We start from the raw sequence: 21,735 nt of genomic DNA on the forward strand, positions 1-21,735 counted from the left end.
CACACAAATACTAAAAATACAAAACCAAGTGCAACTACCTTCTCCAACAGAACTCCCACTCAAACTCCCCTGTTTAGAGCTCTGTTTGCTAGCTCCTGTGCCGCTGCAGCTGTCTGTGCCGCTGCCTGACTGGCTGGCTACCTTTATAGGGCCCCTAGTCAGAAGCCCCACCCCATCTTGGAGTCATCATGGATAGGTCTCTGAAGACGTCGACTTAGTGTGCAGCGGCAGTGAAAAAAGCAAACAGGATGTTAAGAATCATTAAAAAAGGGATAGAGAATAAGATGGAGAATATCTTATTGCCCTTACATAAATCCATGGTATGCCCACATCTTGAATACTGCATACAGATGTGGTCATCTCATCTCAAAAAAGATATATTGGCATTAGAAAAGGTTTAGAGAAGGACAACTAAAATGATTAGGGGTTTGGAACGGGTCCCATATGAGGAGAGAGTAAAGAGGCTATGACTTTTCAGCTTGGAAAAGAGGAGACTAAGGGGGGATATGATAGAGATATATAAAATCATGAGTGGCGTGGAGAAAGCGAATAAGGAAAAGTTATTTACTTGTTCCCATAATATAAGAACTAGGGGCCACCAACTGAAATTAATGGGTAGCAGGTTTAAAACAAATAGAAGGAAGTTCTTCTTCACGCAGCGTACAGTCAACTTGTGGAACTCCTTGCCTGAGGAGGTTGTGAAGGCTAGGACTATAATAAGGTTTAAAAGAGAACTAGATAAATTCATGGAGGTTAAGTCCATTAATGGCTATTAGCCAGGATGGTTACAGAATGGGGTCCCTAGGCTCTGTTTGTCAGAGGGTGGAGATGGCTGGCTGGAGAGAGATCACTTGATCATTACCTGTTCTGTTCACTCCTTCTGGGGCACCTGGCATTGGCCACTGTCGGCAAACAGGATACTGGGTTGGATGGACCTTTGATCTGGCCCAGTATGGACATTCTTATGTTCATTACGACACAGAATGCAAAGCGTACAGTGTACACTTTATATTTTTTTATTCCAATATTTGCACTATAAAAAAACAATAGTATTTTTCAATTCACCTACTACAACTACTGTAGTACCGTCTTTTTATCATGAAAGTTGAACTTACAAATGTAGAATTATGTACAATAAAAGCCTTCATTCGGTTTTTCCTTAATTGTGGGCAAAAAAGTTAGAAGAATCTGAAAATTTTAAAAGCAGGTAATTTTATGGGGAACACTATCTTGGGACCCCTTAGATCAAATGACTAAATTGCCTGTAGAAATTAGCGAACCCCAGGCGTCACTGCACCCATATACGTCCTTGGGTGTGGAACAGCTGGATATTGCCACCAGGGATCTGTGTAGGATGGTGGGTGCTTCAGGTGGAACAATGTATCCAAAGAATTCCACTGTGTCTTTATTGAACTCTCATTTCTTGGGCTTCAAGTAATAGTGGTTTCAGTTGAGTCTCTCTTGAATTTTGCACCACAAACTCTACTATGCTTCTCTATGGGCATAGCAATTTTCAGGTCATTATGCATGGGGATTTTTAGAGCACTTTGAAAATCTTTTCTTAACAAAGCTCCCTTCAACCTTAACCATACTTCAGCGTAGACAAAAATCATTAAAATTTTTATTTGATTTTTTTTTCAAATTGAATTGGCTTGTTTTATTTAACTTAGAGGCTTTATTTAAACTAAACACACTTTTATTTTTTAAAAGAAACCTATTTTAAATTATGGAAAACCTATGTTAAGGCCTAAATTGCCAGAAGCAGGTTTAAATCATGTTTAAAATTGGTGATTTAAATTTTTGATTTAAACTAGTCTACCCTCATCAAGGTCCTCCTGCTCCATAATATAGAGTGCTTGCAATATTCAGTTTGCTAAGTGTTCATTTGCAAGGACCTTTACATAGTTTTCAGGTGTGGATCACAATATATCGTGTGCAGTAACTCTGTGGGAGAGATTGAGATTTAGTACTCATGAGTGGTGATTTTAATATTTTCTTCAAATAGGTGGAGAAATGCAAAGAAAGGAGCACTCAGTCTTAGTGTGTTGATAGCTACGGCTGTGATAAAAGCTTTGCTACTATCACAGTATTGAGTCAAAATAAGTAAGAGGAGCTAACGGAACGCCTACTTTTTTATGTGAATGTATCAAATAAAAAGGGGGAAGAGAAAATAAAGAAAATATAGTGGAACTAGATAAATAGAATTTTTCAGTCTTCAAGAAACATAAGGTCTTAAGAATAAGACGTTTAAAGTGTAAATACAAAATGGGATCAATTTTTTTAGTGTACAGGGTGGTGGGAAGCTTTACAGCATTCATGCTTGCAAAGAATGCTGTACAAAAGAATTCTGTATACTCACAAGTAGATCTCATCTTTCTAACTTATTTGTGTCCAAGCACTAACAACAACAGCTCTTTCTTGGAAGATTGTTCTGGGTACTGACGTGTAATAGTAGGCATATGTCCATGATTGCACTCTTAGCCTAGTAAACATGAAGCTGCTGTGCTTTTACAGATTTTTCTCACTATAGCAGAACCGGACCTGCTGATTTTTAAGTGAAGCTTAAAGTGTGGCATTCCAGTCTTCAGAATATTCTTCAGTGTTACGCTGTTTTTATTGCAATACTGGTCTGTGAGCAAACTTTAAAGCCAAAACTTTCTATTATGTGCACAGAGTTCTTGTTGAAGTTTAATTGATGGTTAAACATGGATGTTGGCCAGTAAGTGAATAGGGTTAATGTCCTGGGCTGCAAATATGACAGAACAGGGTAGAAAAAACAGTGTTATGTGTGTAGATAGTTGCAGCTTGTATCCCCGGTGGAGTTAGTGGGAAAGTCTTGATGGATAACTAGGTACGTACTGACTTCATATTACTGGCCCTAACCCCATTCATATAGAGAAAAAGGATAAAAATCTAGATGCATTTTACTGGACAGAAATTGGCACCTATTTTTTTCTTGGTCTATTTTTATGTTTAGTTGTAAAGACAGGTCTTCTCTGAAAAGTGACTGTCACCTTCTAACATCATCTGTTCTCTGTGTGTGGTGAGTTATATCTGCCTTCTTTAGTGTAGGTTTCTCAAAATTCAGTGTCTTGGACTACTCCTCACTGAATGCACGATGAGTCGGGTACCCCGTGACAACTACTGCAATTGCTTATAGGGAAATAGGGTAGTAGGAAGATATATTTAATAGTCTGTAATGCAATAAGTATGTCTTTTTTTTTTTTTTTTTTTAAACCTTGTCTCTTTTGTTCATTTAATTTCTCCCTCAGTCTGGTCTAGTCTCCTACATTTGCTTCTCGTTGCCTGGTTATCCCTTTTGCGCTTGCTGCCTGGATGGCTAGTTTTTCTCCCTTGCAGAGCTCCCTGGTCAGTCTTTTCCTGTGCTCTCCTGTATTTTTTTGCCCAATTCTCTTCTTCCCTGGAAACCTGGACATTAACGCCAAGGACTTCTAGTTTCTTTTCTTTTCTGTCCCCCAGAGTATCACTTGCAGGATGGGAGCCAGTTCTTGAAGTCAGCCTGTCATCCAGTCCTACGATGAAGTAGAGACCCTAATGGGGACCATAACGGAGGTGTCTGGCTTCTCTTATGCCATTCCTGCTGCTTCCAACACATTCTCACTCCGTTTCCAACTCTTGTTATTTGAACGGTACTGCATCAAATTATTCTCTCTCCTCATCTACCCTCTGCCTGGCTCCTCCCTGTCTGCCTTCCTCTCTGATTTCAACTGGCTCTCATTTCCTCTAGTTGTTCTACACTTATCCTTTGTACTTTAACTATTGTGTTGGTGACCCATCCAGCCCTGTAGCTGCCTCTGTCCTCACCCTTGCAATGCTTTTGACCTGCGGTGCTGGTTCAACACTCCAAAATGGCCATTCACTGAAGTTGGTCTTCACTAAGCACTACTCTCCTCCTCATCTCTCCTTTGATTTGTGATCTCTCTGTGACCACCACCTGGTCTCTTTCAGCATCGCCCACTTGCACCCTTTCTCTGACTTTGCACTTGGTGCTTCCATGACTCTTAGCCCATCAGTGTTCATGACTTCTCTTCTGCTCTCATCCTTTCTTCCTTTGATCTGGTCATCTCTATTCTACACTCTTTTCCACTCTTGATTTCTTTGTTCCTCTCTTCCATTGCAAAATCTGCTCTACCAGCTTCTATTCCTGGCTCACCCAACCTCTGTTTCCTCTTCTCCCGTTCTCTAGCAGAAATCCCATGACTATGTTGACTTTCTCCACTAGACACTTATTCTCCCCTCCTTCCGTTCTGTCATTTCCATCTTTTCTTCTCCGGTCTAACCGGATCCTGTACCTGCAGTCCGAACTGCCTTTTCATCACATTTGGCTCCCTTCTTAAACTTTCTTTCCTTCCTTTCTCCACTGCGCTCAGCATGTAATCTCCTTATTTATTCAAAAAGAGAACAGACAAAATAGGATGCGACTCTGTTTCCCTACTCTCTGCCTGCCTTCCACACGGCTAAAATTTTTGTTCAAGCCCTCATCATCCTGCATCTTGACTACTGATACATTCTCGTCTCTGGCCTTGACACATGTAGTCTTGCCCCATTCAGAATGCTGCTGGAAGGATCCCAGCATTCACTACCTTTTGGTGTGGTACACTGCGCAAGAAGGAGTTAACTCACTTTCACTTTACAGGACTGGCATTTAAGAAAAAAACCTTTTTAAATTTAACTGACATTTATGACAAAAACAATTTTTTTTAAAGCATTCCCAAATTAAAATTTTATTGGAAGGTAGGCTCTAATTGCAGCGAGAAACATGAAAAATGTTGCAATTTAAAAAACCAACATTAGAAAGGTTTCAGAGTAGCAGCCGTGTTAGTCTGTATCCATGAAAAGAACAGGAGTACTTGTGGCACCTTAGAAACTAACAAATTTATTAGAGCATAAGCTTTCGTGAGCTACAGCTCATTCATCGGATGCATAGAAATCAGGTTTATACTCCATAAAATGTATGTTACGACATGTTACCCAAAATATTTTAATTCTGTATCATCCACCTTGACCATCTGCCTTAAAAATAGATGATTTTTATTGTAAGAAGAGTGCAATAGCATATTGTAACTGCAGCCTGTTTTAAATGTTTTGTGATGCAGATATCCAGCATTTTGAAAAGTCTTGTGTATTTGTTGTGGTAACACAGAAGATAAGGAATCAATTAACACAATGGTGTCATGAATTAAAGGTGAAAAATCTGCAGTGAAATTGTTGCATATTGGGTTTCTGGAGTTGAATGGCTTGCAATTCAAATAGGACCCAAGGAGGGAGGCCAGAAGTCTAAGCCTACATCTTAGAACCTATGATATGGTAGTCAGGGCCAATCTGAAATTCAGCCTCAGTCTGTACAGAACTTAGATGCTTTGCTAGGCTCGAACCAGTGATAATTCTGTAGGGTCACATGCAGACATGGTCAGTCTTGCATTCATTTCTGAACTCTATCCATCAACTCCATCCATCCAACATGGAAATAGCGCAAAGGCCCTGGTCTATCTCAAGACCAAGTGAAGGAAACTGAGTTTGAATCTTCCAGACCAAGCTCTTAGGGTATTTGTAGCTGTGGGTGTGACTTTCAGTTTGTGTAGACCTAACTGTGTTGTTCTTAATTTAACTAGCTCGCTAAAAATAGTGGTTAGGATGTGGCAGCTGCAAATCACACCATCAGCTGCAGTGTAGATGTGCTCTTAGAGAAACAATGAGACAAAGTTAGGAAGATTTTTTTCACGAAGTATGCTTCTTATCTCCAAAAGCCTTCTTTGATTTGCCTCAGATTTAGTCTACCTTGGCACAAGACCATATATGTAAAACTTCAGACATATATAGTTTTGGCAAAATGAGGAGGGTGGTTAAAACCATTCTTCTGAGGGAAAGGTGATTTTGAACGTAATTATGGAGAGACTTGATGTCACTGTAATACTATAGGTCAGGAAACATTCCTGCTTTGACAGGGGGATGGAATTAAATAGTTGATTAGATAATTTCACTATCTTTTACAATTCTGTGAAGAAACTAAAATTTAGTGTGTCTAAAACTAATAAGTCTTTGACTTCTCACTTGTATGTAAAATGAGCCTTTTTAATGAACAGATCTGTTACATATATGTGTTCATTTAATATCCAAATACACTTTTAGGCATTGTAGAAATAATGTGTGTCATGATTTTTTACTACTATTTTTTTGGCTCACATTGGTCCTGCAGAAAAAAGTCTGATTTGGAGTCTGTTGTGGTTTGTATATATCATAAGAAAATTATTAATTAGGGCAAAAAAATTGAACCATTTTCTACCCTCTTATCCTTGTACAGCCATAATCATTTACTTAGGAGATAAAGTCAGGAAATAATACTACTTTATTTTCAGATTTCAGGCTGAGTTTGTAGGGATGGAAATTAGGAAACCTATTTTTTTTAAACTTGTAAACTAAGCAAATTTTTTTAAATTTAAACATGGTATCTCACAATGCTGCTGATAGTCCTTTTAGGGTAGAACTTCATTATGTCTTCCAGGATTGAATACCAGTTTTATAGTAAAATACATTATAATCTTATTAAATACTATAAAGTATACTTGTATTGTGAGTATTGCAGCATGACTTAGATTCTCCACTGTATTTATGACTTTGTTAAAACATATCACTCCACTAAATTGTAGTTTTCCTCTTCCTTATATTTGACAAATATCTAAAATAACCTTGTTGTTGTATCAAATTGGATGGGAAAATGTTATTCAGTCCCAATTTAATCCGTTGATAACTCTTGCTTTTGTGGCCTCTCTTAGTTGGAGCTTCAGTTCTTCTGCTTTCAACACTCTAAATTCTAGTGTCCTGATAGTTGAGTCTCTTTCGGAGAAACCTGGGTTGAGCTACTGAGATACATGAATTGAATCTTACAAATAGATTTAAAAAAAAAAATTTTTTTTATAGTTGTATTATTGGTAGAACATGGAAGATATTTTCACATAGCTGCATCATATATGCTATATGTAAATCAAAGACTGATTAATTGAAAATTCCATGAACTTCAAACTTTCCCTTAATAATTCCCTTGTATTTAGTATATGAATGTGAGGAAGGATAAAAATAAGATACACAGCACTTTTAATTAAAACATTGACGTACTTCCATGCTCTGAAATACAGAGATGTTTAATTTGTATAGAAACATTCATGGTGAACTATATTTGTGTGTTTTAGGGACCAGTTACTCTCCACAAGAAAATTCACATAACCACAGTGCTCTTCATAGCTCAAATTCACATTCTTCTAATCCAAGCAATAATCCAAGTAAAACTTCAGATGCAGTAAGTATTAATGGTCATCAATGTCCAAATATGTCTTAAGCAGTTTTATATATACTATTTTTGATTAAATTATGGAGGATGAAGTTCTGCATATTTTATTGAATTATTAAATCTATGTGGTGGTTATATACTAAAAATGGCGGGAACAAATTGCAGTTGGCAGAGGTTATATGTTAGATCTTTTCAGTATAGCTAATGTCATTTGGGTTTCCAGATGTACCTGTCTTGCCTTTGATGGTTTTAATCGAAAAGATATATAGCAATTGAGAAAAGTACTTTCCCTAAATATATCATTGGCAAGGATCTTACTCTAGTATCTTGGTTCCACAGCAGTAGACTGACCTAACTCTGCAGGCTCTTTATTTTTTTGGAACCTTATGGGAAGCAGTAATAGGGTTTTAAGCTTTATTGCTTACTGGCTAGCACACACTATTTCCTATGCTTCAAGCACTCAGTTACCAAAAATTGTTGGGATTACACTGGTTGGTGTTAAAAATTGTTCTGGGGCATGGGGAAAAACAGAGATAATCCTCCAAATATTATTTTCTAAAATGTAACATAACAAAAACATTTAAATTTTTTTTTATTTACATCATCTGGACATTTTGAGAAGGTTCTTCAGTTGCAGAAATATAAGATCCAAAATCACTAGCATACTGAAGACTTTCATGTAGACAGTAGTGATGTTACAATGATCCATTGAATGTAGCGCCAGATCTCAATGTATGCTATAATTTAGTCAGGGTTGGTAAGATGAGATAGGAGAAGCTGTGTATTGTTTGAAGCAGCTGGAAAGCAGCATTGTTGTGGGAGATGTTGGGGAGGGACATTACATTGTCCCTTATGTACAGTGGTAGTGTTTCAAAGTGGATGTGAAGGAAAAAGTCTACACATCTTGCAACTTTGAATATAGTAGAATCTATATAACTTATTTAAAAACTGTCACGTAGTCATTTCTCCAACATTGTTGTTCATATTTTCAAAGTCCTACGATTCTGCGGATGACTGGTCTGAGCACATCAGCTCTTCTGGCAAAAAATACTACTATAACTGCCGAACAGAAGTTTCACAATGGGAAAAACCAAAAGAGTGGCTTGAAAGGTATAGATATACTTTGATTAAAAAATAAAAGCATATAATCTAGAAAACATTGTACTTGACTTGAGTTTTTACTTCATTTGTATTTTTTGCAGAGAGCAGAGACAAAAAGAAGCAAGCAAAATATCAGTTAACAGTTTCCCAAAAGATAGGGACTACAGAAGAGAGGTGATGCAGGCGACTGCTGCCAGTGGGTTTGCCAGTGGAAGTATGTTGGGGTTATTTATTTATTTATTTTTGTATAATTAAATGCTCTTGGTTTGTGTGTGTTGCATACTTCCTCTCAGTACTTGTCTTTGCCAAACTAAAAAAGGATATTCCTCTTCCCTAGCATGTGCTTTTTGTGGCAATGAGTGGCCCAGCTTATTTTTTTCCTACGATTTATTGTAACTACAGACAACTTCTCCAAATGTTCTGGCCCGCCAATTATGTTGTCTCAGAGTAGCTTTGAGCCTATCCAATTAAAATATTCACTTATATCTTTGTTCCATGTTAGTATTCCTTTTTTGTAATTATCACTCACTGTGGGCTACTATATGTGTAGCATTTGTCCTTCAGCTTGAAGACACAATCTTTTTCTGTAGCTGCTGTGATAGTCTTCTCCCAGCATTTTTTCTTCAATACGTAAGATACTAGAGGCTTAAAAGGGCCTGACTATTATCACTATTTCTTCAGAGATCGTAGGTGAGCAGCATACTAATATTTGGGGAAAATATATTCTGTCTTAACTGGTGCTGCATTATATAAAGAAAATGCACATTTCAAGAAGAATAGATGCAGAAATTGCATATTGCAGTTAGGGCTGTCAGTCACAGTTAATTCACTTGATTAACTCAGAACAAATTAACTCAATTCAAAAATTAATCGTGATTCATCACTGTTTTAATCACATTGTTAATAGAATACCAATTTAAATTTGTTACATATTTTTGGATTTTTTTCTACATTTTCAAATATATTGATTTCTGTTACAACACAGAATATAAGGTGTAGAGTGCTCACTTTATATTATTTTTTGTTACAAATATTTGTATTGTAAAAAAGAAACAAGAAATTGTATTTTTCAGTTCACCTCATACAAGTACTATAGTGCAATCTCTTTACTGTGAAAGTGCAACTTACAAATATAGTTTTTTCTTTTTTTTAAATAACTGCACTCAGAAACAAAACAGTGTAAAACTTCAGAGCCTACAAGTCCACTCGGTCCTATTTCTAGTTCAGCAAATTGCTAAGACAAACAAGTCTGTTTACCTTTACAGGAGATAATGCTGCCTGCTTATTATTTACAGTGTCACCTGAAAGTGTTCCTGTGGCACTTTTGTAACTGGCGTTGCAAGGTATTTATGGGCCAGATATGCTGAAGATTCGCATGCCCTTTTAGGCTTGGACCACCATTCCAGAAGGCATGCTTCCATGCTGATGACGCTTTTTAAAAAAATAATGCATTAATTAAATTTGTGACTGAACTCTTTGGGGGGTAAAACTGGTCCATGGTTTTACCTGCATTCTGCCATATATTTCATGATATGGCAATCTTGGATGAAGACTGTTCAATTGAACAATGCATTGTTCAATTTAAGAACACTTTCATTACAGATCTGACAAAACTCAAAGGTACCAATGTGAGTTTTCTAAAGATAGCTACAATACTCGACCCAAGATTAAGAATCTGAAGTGCCTTCCGAAATCTGAGAGGGACAAGGTGTGGAACATTCTGCCAAAAGTCTTAAAAGAGAAACGCTCCAATTTGGAAACTACAGAACCCAAACCACCATAAAAGAAAATCAACCTTCTGTTGGTGGCTTCTCACTCATGATGATGAAAATGAATGTGCTTTGGATCGTTATGGAGCAGAACCTCGTTAGTATGGAAGCATGTCCTCTGGAATGGTGGTCAAAGCATTAAAGAGCATACAAATGTTTAACATATCTGGCATGTAAATACCTTGCTGTGCTGGCTACAACAGTGCCATGTGAATGCATGGTCTCAGTTTCTAGTGACGTTGTAAATAAGAGATGGGCAGCATTATCTCCCGTAAATGTAAACAAACTTGTTTGTCTTAGCGACTGGCTGAACAAGGACTGAGTGCACTTGTAGGCTCTAAAGTTTTACATTGTTTAATTTTTGAATGTAGTTATGTAAAATGTAGTAATTCTGCATTTGTAAATTGCACTTTCACATTGAGATGGCACTACAGTACTTATGAGGTAAATTTGAAAAATATTATCTTCTGACTTCTTTACAGTGCAGATATTTGTAATAAAAAATAATATAAAGTGAGCAATGTAACTTTGTATTCTGTGTTGTAATTGAAATCAATATATTTGAAAATGTAGAATAACATCCACAAATATTTAAATAAATACAGTACGACTGAAACTGCGATTAATTGTGATAATTTTTAAAAATTGACAGCCCTAATTGCAATAAATATTTGCTTTTGTGAATTTCATGTCAATTTGCATCATTGCCAGTGGTAAGGTTGCATGACAGATGAGAAACTAGCAATCATGAAGGATGAACCATACTCTGCATGCTTGTCAAGCCCCAATGTAACATACTAAAGTCACTGTTATGTGACAGCGTGCAAATTAAGAAGTTCATATATGTTTTAAGATTTATATGCTGCTAATCAAAATGGCTTGAAGCTGAATTTGTCCATTTTTATCCTTTAAAAACAAGAATTCAAAATTCAGTTGTATTAAAAAAAAAAAACGAACAGGAGACAAACATGGCGTATATAAGAGAAATTCATAAAACATGAAAATTTTGCACAGAGAGGTCTTCCATAATTTAGATTAAATATAGCTTATGCAAATATTTCATTTTGGTCAGCGTGTTAATGGAATCTTTAAAAATGACCTTAGAAATTAGAAAACTCACTACAAAATAGTTTGTCCTTAACAAGATTACTTTACTGGAATTCTAAATTGGGCAAAGATCTAATAGTGTTTGAGAAGGTGCATGTTGTCAGTGAATAAAATCAGATTGTTTGCCAATACTGAGCTGCTAATAGCTATTGTGCTGGCAGTTGAGATTTAAAAAAAAAATAACAAAAGCCTAATCAAATTTAAACATTAGTATGCTATTGAATTAGTCATAGTCCTTGCAATGTTAGTGAAGTTTCTAACTTAATCTTTTTTTTTTTCTTATTGCAACGTTCTTTCTGAACCCTACAACAGTGGAAGACAAGCATTCCAGTGATGCCAGTAGTATACTCCCTCAGAATATTTTGTCTCAGACAAGCAGACACAATGACAGAGACTACAGACTGCCAAGAGCAGAGACTCACAGTAGTTCTACTCCAGTACAACATCCCATCAAACCAGTGGTTCATCCAACTGCTACCCCAAGCACTGTTCCTCCTACTCCATTTTCTCTACAATCTGATCACCAGCCAAAGAAATCTTTTGATGCTAATGGAGCATCTACTTTATCAAAACTGCCTATGCCCACATCGTCCATCCCTTCTCAGAAAACAGATAGAAAAGGTATGTCAGAAAACTATTTTTAATACTGCTCAATGTTGCAAGGTGAATTTGGGGTGTTGGTTAGAAAGTCTGACTTCTAGAATTTAAACATGTTTTTCCTGTTTCCTATGCTTGAAACAGTTAATTTAGTCATGATTTTTGTGATTCAGATTCAGTTTCACATTAAACCATGTTTGTCATAATCCGCTTATCTGACAGAACTTTGAATTCTGAACTTTGAATTAGATGATAAAGCAGAAGAGACCATTGTGATCATCTAGTCTGACCTCCTTTATAACACAGGCATAACATCCCTGAATTAATTCTCACCTGAACTAGTAGTTTTGCCATTTGCATGCATATACTGCAAACTGTATTTCAATTGATCTCTACTGAAAGGGTGCCTAAAATTCTTTTTATGTTATTTTGGAACTTTGCAGTTACTGCAGTTGTCAATTTATCTGTCAGATTAATGTTTCAAAGCTGTCTTGGACCCATGCATTTTCTATCAAATGTATCTTGTTGGGATTCCAGTGACAAACTACTTAAGTTTCCCTATAATGATACACGGGAATATGTCAGGTACCAGGGTGGATTTGATTTAAATCAAATTGATTTAAATCACCAGTCAGGAAGACTTGATTTAATCATGGATTTCTACATAAAAGTGCATTCTTGTTGGTTGTTAACACCTTAATTTGTATTCTTCACAACTCGGAGATAGATGTAGGTTTCATTTTTAAAAGGTACACACTATACGTTTTTAAACAGTGATTTATTTTGAAACTTTTCAGATTAGTTTTACAGCTATATCAGAAAATGAATGATTGTTTGGTTATTTCATTAAGTGTTCTGGATTTTTTTTTTCAACAGCAAACATATAATATTTTAACAAAACAAGCGTATGTCCCTTGCTTCTTGCATTTATCTACAGACTTCTTTTCCTGGTCCAGATCTATTCGGCCCCAACAATCTTCTATTCATTTAACTTTTTGAAACTTTGCACTGTTAAAGAGAGGTAAGGGATTGACTCTGTGTACAGAAATTTGCAGAGAGGCTATAGAATTGAGGTCTATTATTTCTCACCTCTGTTCTTTCTTTCGTTCTTTCTTTCTGTCTGTCTTATTTAAAAACATTTTTGCTGTTAACAAGCATGTTACCTCTGGAGACACAAATCCACAGTTTGAGAACTGCAAAACTAAGCACCTCTGATGGTATCTTCTAGACTGAGCACTGAGTTGCATTGAGTAGATAGAAAGATTAACCTAAATAAACTATACAGAAGCCTGTGGAACCCCATTAGATTGGGTCCCTAATCCATGAACTATTGGAACTCATTTGCAAAACTTTTCTTAAACATGACATGAATATATTGTCTCATCTTATAGAATTAGAATTTATAATCCCTATTCCATGATGAGATCTTTGAGCTATAATGTATCTTAACTAAAACTATCTTTAATTAGGTTTTTTCCTCAAAAAGCATTTTATAAAAAAAAATTTATTTAAAATAAGATTTTTTTGAATCATTGATTTTTATCCATCCTGACTGGTACATCTGTGGGTATAAGAAGTTTGATCTCGAAGAAATGAGTGTTATTCTTTAATTTTTGTTAACTGTCTTTATAATGTATTAATTCGTCATTCTTAAAATGGCTAAAAGTTAACTGTTTGTTCCTGAAACATCTAGAGGCACTAGGCAGAGATAAGGACCCCATTATGCTTGGCACTGTTCAGATTGGAATTTTGAATGTCATGAGTAATTAAATTGACTTTCATAGAGAGGAGGAACTGAGTGAGAATGTGAGAATGGGGTGATTGGTATCAGTGACCATGAGGTACTTCAGTTCAGCATAGGCAATGTCTACACTACAAACTTTTGTGGACAAAAATTAGTGCTGCATAAAGCCACCATCACTAGTGTATTGCTTTTGTGTGCACATGCTTGGCTCCTTGCATCTGAGCTGTGCATACTCACCAGGAATATTTGTATTGTTCCTGTGCACCATCACAGAGACCTGCACATCCATGGGAACAACTACTCCATCATCCTTCCCAGAGTCACTGTTACCCCATGCCATGGGGAACCCTCCAACCTCCTGTGGATCTGGCTTACAGACCATCGTGGAGGCTTTGGGCACAGCATCCTCCTTCAGAGCCCGCCCAATTCATGAGGGTCGCCACCTGCTTCCCTCCAACGGATCAATCGAGCAGGTTTGCAGAGCCAGTAACAGAGGAAGAATCTTACACTGAGTCCCGATGGATCTGCTGGGGCTCACCAGATGAGGATATAACTGTCATCTCCCTTTCCACCAGATGACTTCAGATAATTCCAGGAACTTCTAAGGAGAGTTGCTGGGGAACAGTATATCACATTGGAGGAGATTCAAGACAGTATAAGCTTCTGGATATCCAACACACGGCATCAGTGAGAATAGCTCGCCTATTGAATGACGCCGTACTGGAGCCAGCCAGAAATGTATGGCTTACCCCGTCATGTGTATGACCACTCCTAAAGGATTGGAGAAATGATACTTTGGTCAGGACGTAGTATCAGAATTCATGTTCTCACACCCCGATCCAAACTCATTGGTTCTCTGCAGCAGCGTGGCTAAACAGCAACACCCTCAAGCTACTGCTGCAGAAAATGAAGGGAAGCATCTTGAACTTCTGGAAAGGAAAGTGTGATCTTCCTTCATTTTATAGTTCAGGATGGCCAATTACTTTAGCCAGGAGAGCTTGATATGACTTCCTGAATTACACTAAGTTGGAGGAATTTGCTAGTACCCTGCCACAACAAGATTGTGTCCATTTCCAGGCCTTCAAGGGAAACTTCTAACCAGACCTGCCCTCCAGTCAACAGTAGATGCAGTTGATACCTGCTCCAAGGCCATGGCTACAGCTGTCATGATGTCTAGGGAGTCCTGGCTTCGTGCTTCTGGTTTTCCTAGGCAGGTCCAGAACACCATAGAAAAGATGAGATTCATTAAAGGTCCTCAATGAAAAGACAGATGAGTCTTTACATACAGTGAAAGACTCCAGGACTCTTTCTGCTTGTTGGGAATATACACTCCTGCCCTGAAACATAAATTCTACTGCCGATTGTCCATCCAAAGGTACAGGTCTTCAGTTTTATCAGAGACCTTAGGAATTGCCACATAAACGACAAAGATCTTGCTTCCTGGGCTCACCTCACAGGATTCCTTGTCTCAAACCCAGCCTCAGACCAAGTGGTATTTTTGATGCAAGCTTGAGAGCCACCAACGACTGAACCTAACACCTTGCGACCCTTCCATTCCCTTTGGGGATTGCTTAGCACTTTTTTTCCCCATGCTTGGAGTGCGATAACTGACAAATGGGTGCTGAATATCATCCACCATAGCTATACGATCAAGTTTGTAATGCTAACTTCTCCAAAATCCTCCTCCCCACCCCCTTTTGGGACCAGTCTCATGACAATATTCTCATCCAAGGAGTGAACTCCTTATTACAATGAAGAACAATCGAACTCATCCCACTGGAATATCAAGGAATAGGATTCTACTCGACTTAATTTCCTGATTCCCAAAAAGGACTGTTGGAGACCAATCCTCGACCTCTGCTACTTCAGTCATTTCATTCACAAACTCAAGTGTTGCATTGGCAGCGATAATTCCATCTCTAGAAAGACGTGTTCATGGCTCTTGTTATGAAGGATGCTTGCTTGTTTTCACATCAACAGTCACCCTGCCCCGACGTTTTCTCAGGTTTAAGATGGGTGCCAACTATTTCCAATACCAAGTACTTAGCTTTGGAATAGCTACCATTACCAGAGTCTTCACCAAAATATTTTCCATAGTAGCAGCTTAAGCCTGGTGTTATCGTCTCTTTGTTTTTTCTGTACCTCAACGACTGGCTCCTGGCTGCCAAATTGCACTAAGAAGCCCATATGCCAACCTGTTACTCAACGTCCTCGCTTCGCTGGGAGTCAGCATCAACGCTGAGATATCAATCCTCAACCCCATGCAATCATTGGACTTCATTGGGACTACCATAACTTCTATCACAGCACAAGCATACCTGCCCACAGACAAATTTCAGGAGATGAACATCATATCTCATCAGGAACAACCCTCAAGTACCAGGCATGACTTGCCTGTCTCTTGTCCGCACGGCTTTGTGCACCTATGTGACCTTCGCTGCCTTCAGACTTGGCTCCAGTCCATGTTCTCACTGAACCATCACTTTCTGAACCTGAAAGTTCAAGCCAGGGTATTGTTCTCTCTCCTATGGTAGACTGACCCACATCTGTGTGTGGGAGTTCCCTTTTTTCCCTCCTCCCCAAACAAAATTATCACCAACGCACCTTAGTGGGCTGGGGAGCCCATATGGATGACCTTATGATACAAGGTACATGGACACTTTGAGTATCCAGGATGCGTCTCAGTCTTATGGAACTTAGAACAGTATAAAAAGGTTTGCAGATCGTTTGTCCAACTCACATGCTCTCACTGATCATGTCAGACAATACCAGCACTGTTTTCTATATCAACAAACAAGAGGGGACATGAGAGAGTGAGATTCTCCACTTTATGCACAGAAATATTGAACCTCTGGACCTGATGCATCAAACATCATATCACCCTATCCACAGCCTACCAGGGATGTAGAATGTCCCCGTGGACTCACTCAGCAGACACTTCGGGATTGACGAGTGGGAACTTCACGATACAGTGCTACACAACATCTTTCAACAATGGCGAACCCCAATCAGAGACCTATTTGCTTCTCAGACCAACAGCAAGTGCACCATGTACTGCTCCTGGGAAGCCATTGATTATCATTCCCGGGGTGATGCGCTCCTACACTCTTGGTCAGACCAGCTCAACTATGCTTTCCCTCCACTGCTGCTCCTTCCTTGAGTATGCCACAAAATCTGAAAAGACAGGGAGGTGGTCATTCTACACTCACTCACTCACTCCCCTCTGGCCGACAATTTTGATTCCCCAGTTTCCTTCACATGTGATCTTGTCCACCAGTTCCCATCCTGAACTTCCCTGATCTTCTGACCCAGTACAGTGGCACCCCACTCCACATGCCACTCAGGGCATAGATTTGGATGGGCATCTACTCTAGAATGGACATGCTCCTCAGCTATACAAGACATCTCTCTAACAGTGGGAAGGATTGTACTAGGTAATGTTACCAGGCTAAATGGAGACTTTTTTTGTCTTGGGCTAACATAAAGGGGTTCTACCAGAAGTGGGCAGAAATTCCCTTAATCCTGGATTATATTCTATCTCTAAAGTCATTGAGTCTTGCCCATAGCACTTTGACAGTCCACCTGATGGCAGTCAGCACATTCCATCCACCTGTGAGGGGTTCCTCTGATTTTACACATCCGCTAACCACTAGATTTTGGAAGGGCCTCCTCAGAACCTTCCCTCCCCTCCAAACGGTCATACCTCAATGCGACTTGAATTTGGTACTCTGCTTCAATTAAACCCCCCTTTGAGCCACTGGCATCTTCTTCAACGTCTCTCCTTTCCACTAAAGTCAACCTTCCTGGTTGCTATCACTTTGGTGAGAAGAGTCTGTGAACTTGGAGCTATGATAGCAGATAGGTCGTTCACAGTATTCCACAAGGATAAGGTCTCCTTATGTCTACACCTTAAACTTCTACCAAAGGTGGTATCCTACTTTCTCATGAAGTAATCTTGTTTTCTTCCCGAAACCATATACCTCTGCAGAAGAATACCAACTCCATTCCCTTGGCATCAGGAAGTCCCCTAGACTGTTTATTGCAGTTGCCGAGAGGCTAAAGACAGGCCATCTCCAGGAGGATTTCTGGTTTCATCAATTTCTGTCATCTCTCGGGCTTTCCTCCCCACCAGAGAGATATGGGCTCAGGCTACCAACACAGCCTCCCTTCAGGATGTGCCTCTCAGGCCAGGTCTACACCGGGGGTGGGGGGTGGAATCGATCTAAGTTATGCAACTTCAGCTATGTGAACAACATAGCTGAAGTTGATGTACTTAGATCTACTCACCGTGGTGTTTTCACTGTGACTTCACTGTGTTTTCACAGTCGACAGCTGACGCTCCCCCATCAACTCCACCTGCACCTCTCGCCTCAGTGGAGTACTGGAGTTGACGGGAGAGTGCTTAGTGGTCGATTTATTGCGTCTAGACTAAACACAATAAATCGACCCCTGCTGGATCGATCGCTGCCCGTCAATCCTTTGGGTAATGTAGACAAGCCCTCATAGACATACGTAGAGCAACCACATGGAGTTCTGTGCACACCTTAGTAACACTCTATGCCTTGGAGCAGTACTTAGCATCAGATGCCTCCTTTGGCACGGCAGTTCTCTGCACAACCCTTCCATCCTCCTCATCGCACCCTTCTCCAACCAAAGCACTATTTGTCAGTCATCCTCAGTGGAATACAATAGAGACAATCACTCAAAAAAAGAAGAGAAAGTTGCTTACCTGTAGCTGGAGGTTCTTTGAGATGTGTGGTCCCTACCTGTATTCCACTTTCCATCCTCCTTCTCCTCTGCGTCGAGTCTGTCAGATTCATGGTAGAGAAAGAACTGGAGATGTCGTCCTTCTGCCCTGTCCTTTATCGCCTTGGTTGGAAACATGAGGTGAGTGAGGGCCCATGCGCAGATCAGTGGACACTACTTTCAGAATTTCTCCAACTCTGAGTGTGTGGTATGCACACTCCCAGTGGGTTACAGATAGACCACATATCTTGAAGAACCTGCAGTGAGAGGTAAATAACCTCCTCTTACACATGTGGCTCCTTCCTCTGCATCAGGCTCCTCCAGGCTTGACGACTGGGACTGACTGGACTGGAATGGAGTCTCAAACAGGTCCTGGTTCATGGCATAGCTGGACCCCTCCTCCCATTAGCATGTCCTGTATCTTTCTCCTCCTCATTTCGGTTCATGGCAGGGGCCTGTGACTTGGGCCCCACAGAGGTATCCACAGTGATGTGTGGAGTGGTAATGAGGTCATTGCCAAGCACGACATGTAGCTCTTTGTAAAAGCGGCAGGTCTGCAGCTTGGCATTGGATTGACTGTTGGCCTCCCTGGCCTTCTGATATGTCTGATGTGGTTCCTTCACTTCCATGAGGCACTGCTGCTGGTCCATGTCATATCCTTGCTCCCACATCCCCTGTGTAATCTGTTTCTAGAAGTCCACCTTTCTACAGCTGTGCTCATACAGGCTCTTCTCCCCATATCCAGTATCTCTTATCTACTCCAAGCTGCAACTTATCTGAAGCATGTAGCCAGCATAGTCAGCTGGGCAGCTGTGCATAAGAATGGAGAACTGCTAGGTGCGCTTGCCAAGCTGGACAGTCAGGGAAAAAGCATTTGAAAAATTCGTGGGGCTTTAAAGGGGAGGGAGGCTTTCTGTTCTCTGACCCATGGGCAACGTAGTTCACAATTGACACCAGAGCAGTCATTGTCAGACAGTGTGAGACATCTTCTGGAGGACCGTTAGGGACGACATAAGTAGCAGTGTTTCAGAGTAGCAGCCGTGTTCGTCTGTATTCGCAAAAAGGAGTACTTGTGGCACCTTAGAGACTAACAAATTTATTTGAGCATAAGCTTTCGTGAGCTACAGCTCACTTCATCGGATGCATTTGGTGGAAAAAAACATTTCCACCAAATGCATCCGATGAAGTGAGCTGTAGCTCACGAAAGCTTATGCTCTAATAAATTTATAAGGTAGCAATGTCTTCACTTGTGCCGTATCAACCTCAGTACATCAATCCTGGCTCAACACGAAGGAGATGGTGTTAGTGTGTTTGTAATGGGACACTTACATCCATGGGAAACATATTTAAGGGTAGACACATGCATAACTAGGTCAACGCAAGGCAGCTTACGTTAACCTAACTTTGTTGTGTAGACGAGGCCTTAATAAGGAATTATTCTCAGAATGTAGCACTGTGAAACAGAATTAGGAGAGTAATTTTGGAGGAATTAAAAAGATGCTGTCAATGTATATTTATTGAAATAACTAATTTCAGTTTTTTTCAAAATGTATCATTTAAACAGTATGCCCTGAAAGATTTTTTTTTTTTTAAATGGCTTTTATTTGTAAGGTGTAGTGGGTTTTTTTTGTTTTTTTTTAAATGAAGGGCTCAAGTCTTGCATTCCTTCCTTTACCTTCACAGATATTTTCCAGCATTTTTAAATAAAGCGTTGCAATTTGTAGTGCATGAGATAAGAAATGCAACTGATGCAACAGTCAAGAAAATTGTTTGGCTGTACACACAAATGTTATGAAATGTGCAGAATAAAGAAACTGAAAATAGAGAATTTTTTACTAAATTTCTTATTTAGTAATTTTAGGTGTTGCAACAATTTTATGTAAAAACTGAAACAAACGTTCACTGTAAAAAAGCAAACTTCTAGTGAAAAATAGAGAGGCAACCAAATGTATATGTTAATGAAAGTTTGCAGAGGGAAAAGATACTAAAGAGGAAATCAGCACCTCTACGAAACAAGGTGCACTAGTGTGTATACAGTGTTCTCTGTGAGCAAAAACTGTACAAGGTTACTCCTACCCACTTGGTTTTTAGCATCTAAATGTTAAACACCTGCTTGTACTTTTTTTCAAACTCAAACTGTGCAAAACATTTCACTGATTATTCTGCCTATATTCCCAATTCTATCTTAAATTTCTGTGCTCCATCTCTAGAACTAAGATTTTAAAAAATAGTTCATCTCATTACTTAAGTTCGATATGTTTTTGACCTCTATGTGGTGTTAGATCTATCCTGATATAAGAAGTTGAGGATGTTCCTTTCTTTGCACACTTCTATTAGCTCTCTCCACCTCTGAATAGCATCGTTTTCAGTTCCCCGATCAAAGGGCATTCCACTCACGAAATTTAGTCTGAATGCTAGCAAGTAAATCCAGTACTACTTGTCATAATTCTAGCTAATTTGGTTGTTAATCTAACCTTATTTTTCCTATGAGACTATATTGTGAGCAAAAATTATTCTTCCTGGGTTTCAGACAGAAAACAGATCAAAATTGCTCTGAAGAAAGTATTCAATTTCATAAGTAGCTATTTGTGGAATAGGGGAAAAGACGAGATAGCTTATTGATTGAAACATCAGGCTTGAAACACATGCACACAAACCACAAGATTCAATTATAGCTAAATTAACTCAACCATTAATATTTCTCTGGTATATAAACAAAATTCCATGCATTTTATGGTGTGTAGAGGCTCATTCTGAATACCCATGCAATATTGCTGTCTTTTTTCTATGGCCATTAGTTTGATGGAACTTTTTGGCCAAATATACATACAAGGTCAAAGATGCATACAATTACCTACTATGTTTTAAAAAATAAATAAATAAAATTTTAAAAAATAAAAGGCCAGGGGGAGGGGATCCCTCTGCAATCCTGTATAATGTTGTCGGGTGACTTGTCTGCCTTTACTCATGTCACAGAGGTGAGTGCTTAATATTAGTGATTTATATATCAATAGATAATTGTTGTTTGTAAAATTAAATACAGTATTTTACATTTATATGACACCTTTAATCCTAAAGCACTTTACAAATATATATACACACGCAGTTTGTAAAATGCTTTGGGATTAAAGGCATAATATAAATGAAAAATACTGGATTTAATTTTGTCATCAAACTTCCAAATCAGTCAGTGATTCTTTTATTTACTCTTCTAGAATCTGAAAATAGTTTGAGATGGCTTTGCTTTGCTAGACTTAGTATTGTGTTTTATTCACTGATCCTTTGTACATCTCCTGCCATGCCAAACCTTTCTTTAAAATCTTGCAGTAGTGGAGAGTTCTTGAAGAACTATTTGACCTCTATTC

At 38.8% G+C, this 21,735-nt stretch overlaps 1 protein-coding gene and 1 long non-coding RNA gene across 5 annotated transcripts in view; both read left to right on the forward strand.

Moving 5' to 3' along the window:
- WAC (WW domain containing adaptor with coiled-coil) overlaps positions 1–21,735 on the forward strand; it is a 122,999-nt gene that overhangs the window by 62,461 nt on the left and 38,803 nt on the right. For 2 of the 4 annotated variants that reach the window (XM_038392845.2, XM_038392846.2), the window contains exons 4-7: positions 7,209–7,315; positions 8,301–8,416; positions 8,509–8,621; positions 11,596–11,904. In XM_038392845.2, the coding sequence (XP_038248773.1) occupies positions 7,209–7,315; positions 8,301–8,416; positions 8,509–8,621; positions 11,596–11,904 (645 nt within the window). Of the gene's footprint in view, positions 1–7,208; positions 7,316–8,285; positions 8,417–8,508; positions 8,622–11,595; positions 11,905–21,735 lie in introns of all 4 variants that reach the window. The other 2 variants (XM_038392843.2, XM_038392844.2) reach the window with 1 other exon arrangement.
- LOC122459030 lies at positions 14,892–21,254 on the forward strand. Its single transcript, XR_006279449.1, has 2 exons — positions 14,892–19,385; positions 19,602–21,254. It is a non-coding gene; the product is annotated as an uncharacterized LOC122459030 (long non-coding RNA).

Source organism: Dermochelys coriacea, chromosome 2, assembly GCF_009764565.3.
Source record: "Dermochelys coriacea isolate rDerCor1 chromosome 2, rDerCor1.pri.v4, whole genome shotgun sequence".
Lineage (NCBI taxonomy): Eukaryota > Metazoa > Chordata > Testudines > Dermochelyidae > Dermochelys > Dermochelys coriacea.